We start from the raw sequence: 16,590 nt of genomic DNA, 5'->3' as shown, positions 1-16,590 counted from the left end.
GCTGAAGGTGGTTGTGATGAGGTGCGGGACTTGCGGAGAGCTGAAGGAAGGAGGTATTGCACAAGACAAGCCTTCAACATAAGTAGCCCATAGTATCTGTTTGGGCCTGTTCTTCATGGGTGCCTTCAATGCAGCCAGGTTAGATCTTCCTCCCCCAAGAAGTCACAGCTGCTGGGCACTAAGCACAGGTTGCTACCCCCAGCACAAAGAGCTGGAGGAGGGTGAAAAAGGCAGAGAGCATGGGTTTGAGTGCCGTGGAGCATGCTGAAGGGCTGCAGAGTTATTGGTCGCATTAATTGACATATTCGTTGCAGAGTTATTGAGTTTTTCTGGGACTGCCAGAAACTGATCTGCCTTTTTTTTGTTGTACATGGTTATCTTTCTCACCTTTCTGTACAATCTGTTAATCACTGATGCCTGCTCCATGGCCTGAATGGGAAGCTGCTGCTGGTACTGGCTGCAGGAGCACAATCATTGGGTTGAATTTGGGAACCAGGTGAGATCTCCCTCTTATTTCCAACATGTTATGCTGGTCACTGCCTTTCTACTTTCCCCTTCCCCAAAGTGTAATGGCCAAACCGTGTCAGAACAAAGGTATGTCTAGTCCCGGAGCCCATCTCCTTGACTGGATGACACAAGTCAATAGCGATATTTTCCCAGAAGGTGCTCCCTTCCTACAACAATTTTTGACTTGTGGATCTCCTGCATCACAGATGGTATCTCTATATATAATAGCCCTGGATGCATTTTTCTTTCAGTAATTATTCCGTCAGTTTTTGAACTTGTATAAAATTTTAGCATCCACAACATCTTTCGACACTGATTTCCACAGCTGAACTGAATGTTGCTTGAAGGAGAGTCTCCTTCTACTTGTTTTGAACTTGTCACTTGCTAGTATTATTTAATAAATGTCACTCAGATATCATCCCAGTGGTTTCTTGATGATCTCACACATTTCTGTAATTTTTGCTGATTTTCATTAATGCTTCCAGGAAACACAGTTCTGAAAACAGGCTGCCTTTACAAGTGGCTGAGGGATTTGTTGAAAATATTTCAATTTGAAAATTCTGTGTGTGTGGAAAAAGGTCTTCTTTCTGCATACTTTTGCTGAAAATAAGGCCTGAAAAACACCTGCTTTTCCCCCTTGGGGCCCTGGGAAACAGCACCATTTATAAACTTTGTTGGAAATAACCCAGGAGCCTTGAATTGTACCTCCCCCTACCAGGGAGCCTCTACTCATTTACCCCTGGGCAGTAAGAGGTGGGCAAAGGAGCTCCAGTGAGTGAGGTGGATGGCGGCTGCCCGAGGCTGGTGAAGGGAGGTGACGTGCACAGGAAATCAGACTGGGAGACAGAGAGGAGACATGGACCGGAGAGACTCCCTCCAGTCTTTGCTGGTGGAGGGACTCATAAAGACAGCAGAGAGAACTGGGTGCGGAGTAGAGATGAGTCTGTGATCAGGAATAGTTTAAATCACTGGCTTTTCCCCATGACTTGTATAGATGCTAAATCCAACTCTGCTATGTGTGTGCAACACCACCGTAGCCCACTGCCCATTTCTAACAGATATCCCTCTCCTTTATAGCACCCAGACCAGTGTGCTGCCCCCATACCTTCTGCACAGGTAGAGCTGTTATTTCAAACTCATCAGGAAGGCGCTTGTGAATTTGAAGCTGATTCACAGAAATATGAGTTAGATTTCAAAGGTAAAAAATCCGTGTGCTTAACTCTTGACATACTTACAGGGAGGCTAACTGTAACGCTTCTTTCCCAGAATGCCATCAAAGATGCTTTTATGCATGGATACAAGAGCAGTGAGGGAACATTTCATGGGATACAAACAGCATCTCTTAGGACAGTAAGAAGGGGAAGGCAAAAGAACTGAAATGTAAAATGGATTAAATGTAAGCAGCATTGCAGGAGAAAATGCAAGCAGTTTTTGCAGACTAATTGAGACTGGGGGTGGTTCTGGTCTAAACAGGGAGACTTGGATTTTAGAGTAATATCTCTGTCTTCTTAATGTGACACCATACTGTGCTAAGGTTGTAAATATGGGAACCTTTTTACATATTTATAACTGGGAAATCAAGGTCTGAAATGCATGTATGTGGAAGGAAATGATAGTGAGACTAATTCATCTCGGATATATTGGCCCTCTTGTACATATACAGCATAGGTGGTTGTTGCATGCATTGTAATCTGACTTTCTGTATGAATGCAGTTTACCATGATGCACAGTGGGTATGACAAGCTGGTGACTCTGCTTTTCCTTGTGTGTGAATATGCCATATAGCTAGGTCTTTTTCAAGTAGAAAAAAAGTACTGCAGCCATTGCTTTGGGGAGAGGAACAGGGAAGAAGAAATAGAAGAGACACCAAAGTGTAGAGTAATTGTGAACTGTATTTGAGTTTCTATGGCGTAAATTCTGCACAAAGCTTAAAAAGAGATTGTGTACAATGACTGTTGCTCATGATATACCATATATTAAGGAGGCTGTAAGCAGTGGAAAGCAGTCTGGTATTAAAATGTGTGCATGTCTTATGCCTAAAGAAGAGGGTGTACATTGCCATATAATATCTTCAAGCCTAGTCTGAGGGAGCAAGAATTAGGTAGGATGTCTCCCTTCTTATGTCTGGGGCTGGAGAAAGAGCACAGCTACTTTGATGGCCTTCCTCAGCAACTGGAAAAAGAGAGAAGCTTGTCCAAGAAAGATCTCTGCAGGGCAAGTGAGCTGTAAGCAGGCCAGTTAATTAAAGGGCTCCGAAGGTGACTGAGCACAATCTCAGTAGCTCATTCTGTAGTTTAGTCTTCTCATACCTTATTTCCTTTACTGTGTTCTTATAAGTAAGCATATGGGGGCTTTTCTCCTTACGTCTTCCCTAGTGATAAAGCTAAGTCTGAGTAATCTGACACAAACCAGGCACATCACTGTGTGGGGGCTGGTGAATCCAGTATTCACAGGAGAGGCTTCCAAACTCTTAGTGTGTCTGTATGCAGCAAGATCTGGGCTTCCCGAGCTTCTGAGACATAAGCCGTCTCTGAGCTACAAGGACCTCGTCTGAAGTGTGTAACACAAGTTGCTAGGTTTGTGGAGAGCAGCAGGAATTTCCATGAGCATCTTTAGCAAACAACAAAATAATGAGAGAGCCTGAGACTGGGAGGTCAATGTGAGGCACTATATCACACTGTTGGAAAACAGAAAAGACGTAGCATGAGTAAAGCAGACTCTAGATACCCAGAGAAAGGACTGGGTGCTTTAGAGAGGCCTTTTTTGTGAGGCAGATCACAATACTATAAATGAAATGAGAAGTTCAATGGCTATTGCCATGCTTTAACTACTCTGAGCGAGACATGGTCAAAAAGATGTCCACAAACCTGCCCAAAACTTTAAGTGCCTGTCAGTGTTTGCCCTGTGCTATCACCATGAGATCAGAGAAGAGGAAGAAGGGTCCTTCTTTTAGCATGACAAGATGACCTAGTGCTGGTTGGAAGATAGATTAGCAGCCTACCAAATCTTAGTGTTTTTGAAGAGAGAATCTATGTGAAGGGAAGAAAAGTTGAAATCAGGTGATGGTGATAATCAACTCTTCAGTCACCATTAGAACATGAAACCCTTGCACAGATCCCTTCATACTGACAGTAAAATGCCTGAAGCAGAAATGGCCTGGAGTAAAGGAGGGACTCCCTGCAGGAACAGCACGAGCTAAGCTAATTCTGCTGTGACACATTGGGAATGTGAGGCAGAAAGGCTCTGGGAAGGGCATTGTTTCACTGTGTTGCACAACGACTTCTGCTCTCCTGGGCAGCATGCCCAGATGGCAAAGGTCTTCTCTCTAATTCTTGGTGCCTTTGTGTTCTATTTCAAGAAATGGTCCAGAGAAATCTGAATACTCAGACCATAATAAAAATCTGCAGGAGTCCAAGTGCTGCAACGGGTGGCAGTAGCAAACAGAACAAGAAAAGGTATTGGATGTTATGTTCATTATCTCCCTGTCTGTAGAAGACTAGCTGTTTGCTGAGTCCTCTCCTGCTTCAGTATGATTCATTTATCTGCTGATTGTAGCTTCATGCAGGCAGGTTGGGTTTGACAGTATTGGTAGGTTCTCACTGTAACAGGCAGGGGGAACGCACTGAGGAAAAATCTCAGTGGCCTGGACACTACCAGAGCCATTCTTCACTTTCTGCTGATATGAAGTTAGATGACTGAGGGTATTCAACTAAATCTCTCAGAAATAGAAAAATCTTAGCATAATGGCATTTCCAGTGTTTGTTTTTTTTGTACTTTCCTCTGTCAAGGCTGGTCCTGATCACTGTGTGAAACATGCGGTCCAAACCAGGCATGTATAGCCATATAGCCTGTGGAAGAATACCCTTTGGTCTGCCACACAGCCTGTTACTGAACTGGGGAAGCTCAAGGAATAAGGCTGGCATCCTGATTTGTGGATGCAGTAATCTGTAGTGGGAGGAAGAGTGGAACTGGAGGAGTGGGGACCTTGGCTTGGGAAGATGTGCAACATTGTTGGAATAGGGAGTGGGTAAAGCCTTCTAGCAGTCAGGGGAAATAAGAGAGATTGGAAGAAAGTGAATGTACTGGTTGGGGTGGAAGGCAGATGTTGATAATTTGACACTTTTAGTCGCCTTTTCCTTCTCTGATTCCTCTCCCAGGGGGTTGAATTTCATGGTCCTGCCCTAGGCATCTAAGCAGAATCATGAAAAGGAGAGATGTACTGATTTCCTATGGTCTCAGCAGGTATTGTGTGAACTGTTTGTGCCACAGCATTTTTCTGTACCTCATGGCTAGAAGAAGCTAGTATGGCCTGGCAGTGGTTAAGGAGGGGTGATGCTGTTTGAAGGGCTATTTGTACTTTCTTCAGGCAGGACTAAGACTGGATATTATTGGGCACATTTATAAGTGTGCAACCAAGAATGGAAGGAAAAGGTAATGCTTTGCTTTGCTGAAAGCATTGTGTGATGCATCTTACTGCAGAGCATCACTATAATGTACATGGAAGCTCTCTACTGGTGGCTTGTGTTAGCATGGGAGGAAAGCTTATACAGAATACAAAGAGCTAAGATTTTCTGAGGCAATCCCTGAGCTGTAGTTTATATCTCATGACCAGGAGACTGCCTCATGGAAATCCCTTGAGTTTTCTAATCTTGTTTAAACTTGTTTTAAACAGAGAGTCAGATGCTGTTCACACATATCATCTATTTCCTTCAGACTGGAACCATTCAGCACTACCTGAAATAGGTTATGAGGTATATATCTGTTCACATCTGTTCACTCCTCTGGGAAAAGTTATATTCTGCACTAGCTCTTGTGTCAAGCAAGTGTAAAATACACACCAAAGTCCAGGGATTGGTTCTGTTAGTTCTCAGTTTGCAAATATGTCACTTCAATATGTACAGCTGCAAGAGGGACAAGGATAGATGTGCCATAGCTCCCAAGGGACACAGGTTTCACTAAGATGGTCTGCTCACACTGTAGGGGCTGTACATCTAAATGGCCATTGCACAGAAATATTGATTTATCCATTGCGCTTTTGATTTGACCTAGATGACTGCTGATGATCTGGAGGTTGAGTCTCAGTTCTCCTTGGCAGTGGTCTATTCACAGCACTGTTTCTCCTTTAAAACTCAGTCATGTGCTAGAATTTCAAATCAAAGCAAGTGCTTTAGGGCGATCATCAACTCATTTAATATTGTTATTATGAGATTTAGATCTTGTGTATTTTTGAAACATCAGATGGTGTCATTACAAAGCTCATTGATGACTCACTACAGTAACTTTAGGGCTTGCCTATAAAAGGGAGCTAGTGCACAAGAAAGATAGGTGTGGCTTGATGTGGAAGAACTATTTCACTTTCTCTTCTCCAGCTGGACACTTATTCTGAACCCAGAGTGTCTTTGTATAGCTTTCTTTTAGCTTATTTTGGACAAGGATATCTCTGCGTGCAGAATAAACATGTTCCACAGAAAGCAATAGCTCCTTTGTATTATAAAACAACTCCTCAGAGTAGGAGTTCAGAGCACACCGGGATAGGAGTGAGAGTGAGGAAAAGATGGTGAAAAAGTGAGAGAAGGCTCCGAAAAATCATCAACTGTGATTGCAGTCACAAGGTTTTTCCCTCCTCAGTGGGTGGGAAGGACTGGGAAGGTGTGACTGAAAGCTCTTTAACACGTTGATCTCTGTTGTGTTAATATTTGCAGTTAGTAGAAGTCAGCTGCACTGCCAGCAAATACAGAGAAATCAAGAACTTATTTCATCATACAATGAAAGATTACAGCATCCACAGGCTCCGGAGAATTCAGAACTCAATGCTTTGGCAGCATTTCCAGTTGTTTGTATCCGCTTTATTTCATTCCTCTGGTGGCAGCAGAGCAGTTCTGATAATTGCTGGGCCCCATCTCTTGCTCAGGGCGTGTGGGTGGTTCCCTGCTTGGCAATAGGAAAACCGCCTCCCTCTCCAGTCAGCACCATATCTAAATCGTCATGGGTCTCATGAGTGTATCGCTCTGATTCTCTGATTTAAGACAAAAAAATAAAACCAAAAATGGGAGGGGAGAATGACAAAAATGTTTGGAGTCCTGTGAAATTAGACCTGTGATTTGCATAATATTTATGTTTTGATGAGAAAAACCCAGTAACATAAAAATTTTTATTATGAAGATGGCTTTTATAACTCTGGATTTTATATTTGGGGTTCATACAGATCCTGTTTTGTAAATCTGGCATTGCAGAAGCCATTTTTAAAAAATATTAGGAAAAAACATCAACCCAAAGCATTGTAAGTTCAAACTATACATAACAGTTTCTGGAGTTTCCTCCCTGTTGGTAGAACAACATGGTCAAATGTTTTCTTTACTGTTTGGCTTCTCAGAACTGCAAAAATGTTCTCGTTCAAAATGGAGAAGGCCAGAGTTTTATTTTCTCATGAAATTTGAGAGGTTGATTAACCACAGTCAGGGGAATGGGTGGACTGTTTCCCCAGGACATGGAGCCCAACATTTAATCCTAGGCTTAAACTGAACCTAAGTGTCCCTGTTCTGGGTGCCTGTCTTCGTCATTGCACTAATGGAGTTTGGGATAGGGTCACCTGGGTTTGAGTACAGTAACCAAAGATGCCATTCTGGATCTGAAATTTTCCAAGGAAGATAGCACCAAAACTGGAATATTCCTGCAAAAAGTGGCTCCGGTTGGAATTAGCATTTTCCATCAACTCAGCAAAAAAATTTAGTCAAAACCCTGGTGGAGAGCTCTTTGCCTTGTAGGTGTAGAATTTCCTTATGTAAAACATTGTCAGGACTGAACAGAGCACGCGGAAGTAATGGACAGGTTTGATTGGCCAGTAAGGGGATGGATAAAATCAGTTAGATGAATTTTGCCCCTTCAATAGAGAGAGTAGCTGAAAACTTTTGGATACATCTAAACAAGAGACTACTTGAGCTATTCTCTGAGACTATAGACTGAAATTGCAGAAAATGTGGCCTGCTTAATGGTCAATGCCTTATGTTTATCAGTAGAATTAAGGTCCGAGACCAAAACTTAAGGTGCTAACCCTATTGGGTATTAGTGCTGAAGGCTACAGAGGGAAAGAGATTGCTCTTTGGCTTGTGATCTGTTGCCTTATCCCTGTAAAAGCTGTGAGTAGCACCAGTTTGCTACATATTAGAAATTCAGTTTTCTTGTTTTGATTCTTTTCTCCCTCATCAAGACGATTTTGTATTTCTGAAATCTCTCTTGCCATACTTTCAAAGTTTCTTTTGGAAATATCTGAAACTCACTGGAAATTTTTGCATTTTTGATGGTACAGGGATTCCTGTTAGCTCCAGCTCAAAATTCTCTCGGTTCTGTGAGTTTTGAATGGAGGAAGGTCTTAGAGACTTTCCTGAGGATGGGTTCAGGGAAGGAAGCAGAATGACTGGGAAAGACAATATGATATATATTAGTTATCTTGGCCTTCTGGCACTGACGTGAGCCAGGAAAGAAGAGAAGCAAACTCTCTTCGAAGGCCATCAAAGGAACAAGCAACCTCTTCAGCCATGCCATCAGTTCCAGTCATCTGAGGGTCCTAGTTCAATATTTCAGCATAAGAAATAGTCAGCTGAGATCAGATCTGATGCCACAAAAGAAAGAGGGTTTTTATTTCAACTGCTATATACCCTCTTTCTCTACTAAGGGACCCATACAAAGGCAGTACTAAACAGAGATTGGATGTGAACGTCTGGCATACCTGCCTTCTGATGGCTTGCAGGAAGCCACCATGCGGTGTGATTTCATGTGAAAGGCTCTGTCCTGACATGTGAGAGAGGGGAAGGGTTGAGTTCAAGAGGAAAGTATCTAATCTCATCTCATTTGCCTCTTCTGATTTGAAACACCATTGCCTCTGGTTCAGCCAGACACACAGAGATTTACCAGGGGAGGCCAAGGAAATGCCCCACTGTGTGCAGTATGCATGTTTTTCATCATTTGGTGTGAGAGAGGTCGAATGGCTACATACTCTTTTTGTTCAGCCCTCCATATGATTTGTAACCTGGTTGGAACTTGGGTAGAGAAGGGAGCAGACCCAGAAAAACAAGAGGTGTCTGTGCATGGGTGTAAATGCATCTGCTGAAACCTCAGACCTTTTTTCCATAGGCAAAAGGAGCAGATGAAAAGGAGAAGCCCAGGGCAAGAGATAGACAAGCGGCTCCTGTTCCATGGCACAAGCCCATCTGTGAGCAGAATTTTGACTGGCGAGTCTGCGGGGCTCATGGGACGCTGTATGGAAGAGGTGCGAGGGCAAGATCCTGTGTTTCAGGGCAGCCCCAGCCATGGTGGGGAGGCAGAAGAAGCTCCCTGAGGGATGGTGGGTTGCAGCATGCCGAGGCAGGACCTCTGCCGGCCCGGGAGGAGCTGGCACAGGGGCCACAGCAGCATGGTCTGCCAATGCTGGCCAGGGCTGTGGATTGCTGCACGGGGACTGACTGGCGCCGACACCACGGCCCTGTCCGTCTGCCTCTGTGCATCCATTGCAGATGGTGTCAGCAGCAACTGTGCTTCTGATGGGGCTGGAAACATCCCTCCTTGCCTCAGGTACCTGCTGTTAAGCAGAGCTTTTGGTCAGATAGGGCTGCGAGGCGGATGGTGAAATGTGTCCAGCGTCTGCTGATGCTTTAAAATCAACCGATGTGGCAACACCTGGCAAGGCTGTGTTTAGAGCTTCATGGGGTAGGAACGAGAAGGAGGTGCTTGCTGACTTGTTGGTTGTTAAAGTGCCAATAGCAGCCATTTGCTCCTTCGCTTAATGTATTTTCTTACCTGTGCCTTTTTCTGCTCCCTAGGAAGCTACTTTGCCAGAGATGCCAGTTATTCTCATCAGTACTGCCCATCCAGCACTGGTCCCCAGAGCATGTTTGTAGCTCACGTTCTTGTTGGAGACTTTGTTCAGGGAAACTCGGAATACCTTCGCCCTCCACCCAGACCTGGGAATCCAAACAGGCTCTACGACAGCTGTGTGGATGACCCAAAGGATCCTTCCATCTTTGTCATCTTTGAGAAGCATCAGATTTACCCTGCCTATATTCTGGAGTAGACATGTTCATCTCAATGAGGATGATGTCAGAGGTAGCAATATCTCATCTGAAAATGACACTTGAACCTTAGATTTTTTTTGTTGCATGTAAGAACCTTGCTTTTGACATCCAGTTATACTTCAGTTTTGTTTCAATTGCAAGAATGAATATACAAGTAATGTAAATTATGAAATGGCTGGGTTCTTTATGAGAGTTGTTTTCCTCCTAAATAGACTGGTGGCAGTTAAATTGTAATAAATAATCTAACCATGACAATGTGATGATCATTTTGATGCAAGTGTGATGTAGATTTAAGTGTGCATTATGATTAATTTGTAAAACAACTTGCTTCCATCTATAGTGTGGTACATAACTAGATGTTGTTTAGGACATATTTGGGAGAATGAATATAGAAAATGAGGAAAATGGAGTATAAAAAAGCATATTTGAGGGGTGATTCTTTGGAGCTGTTTTTCCATGAAGTGAAGCTCATCAGCTTCTTGTCAGTGTAAAAAAAGTAGACAATGGGCTGTAAGCTGTTTTTGTCCTGTGGTTTGGCTGCTTTGAATTTTGTGGCGAGAAAAGGTTTTTAGATCGTATCCTAAAGGAGTGTTACATCATGTTCCCTTATTGCTCTGCTGGTCCCATTTGGTTATCTTGCAGTAAGAGTCATAAGGACTCCAGTTCAGAAGAAAAAAAATCCTGGATAACAGAGAAGTGATTCATTGGTCTTCCTCAGTCTGCCTTGATCATTGATTGTGTGCTAAAGACGGAGTAGGCAATGCAGTGCACAACTAGTAAAGGAACTCTGCTTCACGTCTCTGAGAGAACTGGTAGATGCCACAGGCTATACTGATGGCCAGTCATACCAAAAATCAAAACAACAGTAATCTCCTGCTCTTCTAAAAAGAGCTAAGTTGTTACTCTGAGCCATTGCGTCCTTCCTGACTGCAGACTAGGCCGGGATCTTGCTTTAAGGGAATTATTTAACTTCCCAAAACTTTAAGGAGAGTTCCAGATAGTAAAATGGGTTCACACCAAGTGAATTCATATTGGATTCGTAGTAGTAGTGGATTTATATCACATGTTGCTGCAGAGGTATATGGCAACCTGATGTCCGCCTGGCCCCAATGTAGGTCACAGCACCAGCAGATTTGAATGTTAAACCCAGAGCCGAGAGGGAGCAGAGTCACGGTGCTGTTGCAGTGAGCTGTTGCTCAGTTTTTGCTTCTGCTTTTGCTTCTTTTTGCACCTGCGTCAGGGTTGGTCACATCTGTGGGCCAGCTGCAAGCAGCTCCCTTGAGCTCTTCCCTGGTGCCAGTCCTTCCTCTCGGGCATCTTCTCCATGAGCGGCCCCATCTCCTCTGGTGCCAGGAGTGCTTCAGCCTCCAGCAGCAGCTTGGGCCTGTAAAGCGGCTGAGAGTGCAGGGCATTGTGGTTGCTCTGAATGACCTCCCTTCCTCAGGGATGGTGTCTGCTGCCCTCTGCCCAGAAGCAGAGTCTGGGGTCATAATGTTGGAAGTGTCAGCCGGATACCAGGAACCACTGCGAGGAGGAGTCGTGCAGTCCCTGCCAGTGGGAAACCCCTCCCTGTGGGATGTGGGAACCAGTGCTGGGAAACATCTGGGGAGCCCCATAATTAACCCTGGAGACGTGGTTTTCTTTATCTGCTGATTGCATCGCTGTCAGCACTGCTTATCCTCTTCTACATCAAGTCTGCCCATCCTGCTGGTGACACCATACCCAAGTGCCAGTGTCCTTGCCGTGGGGTGACTCCCTGTGCCAGAGCAGAGCTTCCTCAGGTTTAGGTCAAGCAAACTAGGGATATTCCAGGTGCTGAAGTTAGACCCTCACAAGGCCATGCTATAAGCAGGGAGGAAGTCTGCAATGAGCTGAGTAACAACCCACAGCGGGGCTCTGCTTGGACCACAGAGCCAGCACTTGGATGAGTGACTTGGGAGACAGTGTGGCTTTGTGAGGGATGCCCGGCAGCACGGCCACTCCCCCTTTCCCCTCTACAGACTGGAGCTGGTGGTGGGTTATTTTAAATGGCCATGCAGTCACCTGGCACTTCTCCACATGATTCAGAAGTGTCTCGGCTGTGTGTGCTCTGACTGGGACAGACAGGGAGGACTTCCTAATTCTGTCATCCCAGCTAGCAATTTGCATCTGCAGGAAATGCTGTAAGTAAAGTAACCCCTGGAATGAGCTGCTGCATTTGATGCTTTTGCACCTTCTAGTCTTTCTGTGGGGAGTTGTGTGATTTGACCATAAACTCAAGGGTTTTTTGTGAGTGAGTGAGCGAGCTGATCTGGAGCTTCATCAACCTACAGGGAGGTATGTGGATCTAGTTAGTCTTGGATAGGCATCAGGCTTTTGATGAAACCAGGATGAGGTAAAGGATGCATTAGGAGAGTGTGATATTTACTACATAACATTTCTAGTTAATGAAAAGATTTTTTTTTCAAATCCTCTTCTACATTAACCAACATACCAAACCAAATCTGTTCTTGCTCCTCCGACCCATCAATCCTACTAGGTGTTGTATTTGCTGGGATGTTTGCTTTTCCCACAGGGTTTATCAAATCTCATATTCCAACCCCTGATGTGTTCATTTCTGTTTGGACACAGAAACCTGGCTGAATTAATTCCACTGATATGACTGGGATATGAATTTCATCTTTGCATAACAATCCTTGGGCCCTATTTTACTGAAATACTAGTTTCCAGTTCAGGGGTGGAATCACACGTGTATGTGCATCCGAGATGAACTCTTGCCGTCACTGAGTACAAATATTTCCTCTACAATGCAGAGCACTCTTGAGGATTTCAATTGGACTACTTCCTGTGACTGACCACATACATATTCAGGAGTCTGCAGCTATAATTTTTGTGGAAGCCACATTTCAGATTCCCAGTTTAACAAAAATACCCTGTGTCAACAGGCTTGTAAAAGAGCAAACAGTATTAGCTAAATCACAGAGAGGCAAAAAGCTTATTTCCTTCCTATTCTGTTGTTAAACCTCATAAATCAAAATCTAGTCATCTCATTTTACATTTTTTGAAGGTGAGGCAAAAAAGAGATGACTATACTTTTATTTCACAAATGTCTTGCTCAGAGCATTTGTATTTCTGAATGCTTGCAGACTTCACTCTGCTAACAAGTACTGGTGAGCTGAATGTAATGCTCTGTTTGCTGTGTATCTTTCTCAGTTCTCCATCAGGCTTTCACATCGTGGGTGCTACATCATTAGAACACATTTCCTGCACAGGTGGACAAATCCCAAAGGAAAAGTACCCCAGTGCACTCTTGTAAGTTTACCTTTGCATTTCAATTTAGCTGTGTGATAAACAGTGGCCACCCTCCACTGAGATGCAGGAGAAAATGATGCAGATGCACTTTGACCAGTAGTGGAAAGTACCTACTAGTCATAGGCAGCACAGTTGGCTTCAGTGTATTTACTGCAAGAGGATTTGGTATCTGCCAAGTAGATAAGCTAACGTCTAACCATCTGGAAAGCTCCATGTAGTTTAAACTGATTACTATTTACTCACACACAAATGCATTCCCTGTGTCCATATATATAAGGAGATGAGTGTAATAAATGTAGCTATCTTCACGGCTTGGAATTTCTAACTCTCATGGGAAAGAGCCTTTGGTTCCTGACGGTCTAGATAGAGTTCATAGGAAATGCTCCAGTTTAATATCAGTGACTGTAGGCTGTTCTGGTAGTAGGCAGAGATGGCTAATTGACACTGAATCAAAATATGCTTGTAGAAGGACCATTGACAGTCATGCAGTTCTATCATGTCAGTGTCTGCTTTCTCTGCTTGGTTCAAGCCTTCCCATTTCTGTATTAATTCTTAAGTTGAGGCTGTCCCAGAGTATTTTTTTCCCTTGTGCAAACCTTTGCCCAGTGAGGTTCCTAACAGAATCACATAACAAATAATAGCTGTAATATTTTTCCTTAAAATCATCCTATTTCAGTGCAATAGGAAGATTTAGTCTGTAAATGAATATGTTTCTGAGGAATGACCTTGAGAGGCATGTTAAGGTCTGGCTACTACATCATTATGGAGGACAGGGTGACAACTTTTCCCTGGGGAAGAATCAGCTCGCTGTGGGGGTAACTCAAGTCATGTCATATGGAAAGGAGCTTTTAGGGAAGGAGGAAACCAAGAGTTTAGTTTGGTGCTGAGGTAGAAACCGGAGGAGGAACTGAGTCTGAGGGCAAGGCTAGAGCTGCAGCTCCGTTCATGTACTCGTCTATAAACCATAGTAAGGCAGACCATACCCCCTTAGGGGCACCAAGCGCTCACAGCAGGAAATGCAGTCAGACTTTTTCCTCGAATGGGTGGTTCACAGGATGAACTTCTTGCCTGTGTTCTTGCTCACCAGCCTTACGAGGCTGAATTACTTCCTGCAGAGCAGTGCAGGTCCCAAGGGTATGATGCCAGTCTGCCCATCTGCAGGCATTTGAGCACACACTCAAGAATAGGGGGTGCTGGCTTGAAAATGAAGGAAAGACTGCTTCACAGCTGAGTATCAAGCACTATTTCTGTTTTTAAAACTGTTCCCAGCACACTAGAAAGCTTGGTTCTAGTTGCACCCCTTGTTGCATTGCTATTTATTGCCTGTCTTTGGCCTCAAAATAGCAGAAGTCCGTGCCTACCTTGAGCTGTGGGCACTCCCTCCTTTCCAGCAGGGCCACACACCCAGCACCTCAAATTACCCCCGTCTCCTCAAATACTGCTGGTGATAGTTTAAGCTACAAAAGCCAATGCTTTCAGCCTACTTCTGACCATGGGAAGAATCTTCCTAGGTCCACAGACCCTCACAGATCTAAATCAAAAGAGCTCTCACTTTCACACTTTACTCGCAAGCTGGTACACAAAGTGTAACTTCTAATGTAGACAACCACCAGATTGTTGAGGACCTTCAAAACCAATTCCCATTCAAAATGTCAGAGCTAGAAAATCTATTGACATGATGACAGGGAAAGACCTCTGTTAATAACTAAACATCAGCTCCCAAGTCTATTCAGTCCCATGTACAGAGATGTGGCATATTCAAATCTTCAGATGAGGCAAATGTGACTCAGGGAACAGGCAGTGAAAAGTAAAGGCTGAATATAAACTATGGCCAAATTCAAATGAAAAGAAAGCTCCCTTTGGCCACTGCTGGAGCAGGTGGGAACCTGGTTGGATTCCCAAGCTATGACCACAGAAATATCAGGCAGCTGAAGATCCTCAATCAGAAAGGCAGCAATAAATATCACCATCTTCCAGCCTGCAAACAGCAGTGAGACCCTGGCCAAGGTGCTAGAGAGCAAGAATGCAGGAGCTGAAAGTGACCCATGAAGGAAAGATACTGCAGCTAGTTCTTTTTCGATGACATTTTTATGGCCTTATAGCCATGGCACTGCATAAGCACAAGGAAGGACCAGATGAATGCTCTGTGAAGCACAGGCTTAGTGCATGCATAGGGAAAGAATTTTAAAATAATATTGATTGTTGTACCCTGGAATCCCTCCGAGAAGAGCACTAGCACTTGAAGTTGACTGTATACTCCTTCCAATGCTGAGGAGTAAATTAATAGTAGCTAAAAAGGCAAATGAAGGCTCAGATACTGCCACCAGGAGCAATTGCTCACAAACTAGCATGACAAACCTGCTGTATGTGTGTGGCACCCAGACTGCTGTCTGGAGAGGTAAAATCCACTGTGAAATGGATGGACAACCACAGCTGGCTCACAGTCTTACAAATAAGGGAAGTTTGGGCATAAAATGACAGGTGGCCTGATTTTGAACATCAAGAATTTCTTTTAGAGAAATGTGTTGCCTAAAGAAAAGCAGACTACTTCCAAGACAGCCAGCATTTCCTGATCACAGGCCAAGAGGTTCCTTATCTGTTGTCACCCACAGATCTAGAGCTGGGATTGTGCTGTGAGGCTCATACCTTACCGTCACTTCTCTGGCACTGAGTACAGCTAGGTGTTCAAAAATTAACTTAAACCAACTAAAATTCCCTTTTCAAACCTTCTGAAAAGAATAAAGGTACTTGAGGAACCAGAAAACAAGGCAGAAAGAGAGAGAAGATTGGTGGTCCTCCCATGTATTTCAGATTTCACTTTTTCCTCTTCAATTTGTCTTAAATCTTTTCTGTATAACACACCCAAAGCCAGAGAATCAACAGTTTCATAATAACCTGCTGTAGCCATGTGGCAGCCAGTTGCCAGGTAATAGGATTAATTAATAATAATCCTTTCTATTTTTATTAGGATTTGTTAGCAGTTACAGCATAGCTTTGTACCCAAGACCTATTATGATATCTTTTCTCAGTGGACACCATGCAAAGTGGAAACCAGCTTTAGCTCACATGACTGGGGCTAGAATTTCTCACCAGCTACATCTTTGCTGCAGATGATGGAATACAAAGGAAGTACAGGAAGCATCCATTTATACTAGCTTTCTCCTGCTCTGTAACATTTACTTTCAAAATGCTACAGGGGACTATTTTGTACCACCTCCCACACCCCAAACAGGGAGCTTTGCACAAGGAAATACTGGAAATGTAGCTCTTGGGCCTCCTCTAGTTGTTTGATATGAATTTGCTTTGCTATCAAGTGACAATTCCTCAAGAGAATGTATTATAACATGAGGGCAAAACACCACCTGTTTCCCAGGAGGTGCAGGAACTATAAAGACAAACAAACAAGACAGGCTAAGTAAAAAAAAGTCTACATGTCAATATTTAGACTCCTGAAAACAGAAACTCCTTCAAATACACAGGAGTACACCAAATACTCCTTCAATACATCAAATACACAAAAACATACAGTTCTTTGAGGCATGCCCCTCGGTCTGTCCTGCTGTTTATTGTTCATGGATCAGTTCACTGTTCAGAACTCCTTGCGTATTCCCTGGAGCAAAGGCTTGGATTTGGCTGACCGTTACACAAGAGGCAGTGCAAAGTCTATATAAATCTCAAATCCCTTTACTAGAAATGGGATCTAACCGTGCTTAGTTTTCTTCAG

The 16,590-nt window shown here is 43.7% G+C and overlaps 1 protein-coding gene across 1 annotated transcript; it reads left to right on the top strand.

The window, feature by feature from the left end:
• The first annotated feature begins 442 nt into the window (after positions 1-442).
• LOC112974694 (poly [ADP-ribose] polymerase 12-like) lies at positions 443-9,791 on the top strand. Its single transcript, XM_026083943.1, is given in 6 exon segments — positions 443-496; positions 1,585-1,705; positions 3,866-3,962; positions 8,638-8,708; positions 8,711-8,773; positions 9,324-9,791. Coding segments are annotated over 4 exon segments (480 nt in total). The 5' UTR covers positions 443-496; positions 1,585-1,705; positions 3,866-3,867; the 3' UTR covers positions 9,575-9,791.
• Positions 9,792-16,590: the final 6,799 nt, after the last annotated feature.

The sequence above is a fragment of the Apteryx rowi genome, unplaced genomic scaffold, assembly GCF_003343035.1.
Source record: "Apteryx rowi isolate R43461 unplaced genomic scaffold, aptRow1 scaffold_62, whole genome shotgun sequence".
Lineage (NCBI taxonomy): Eukaryota > Metazoa > Chordata > Aves > Apterygiformes > Apterygidae > Apteryx > Apteryx rowi.
This window is presented reverse-complemented; position numbering and strand designations above follow the sequence as displayed.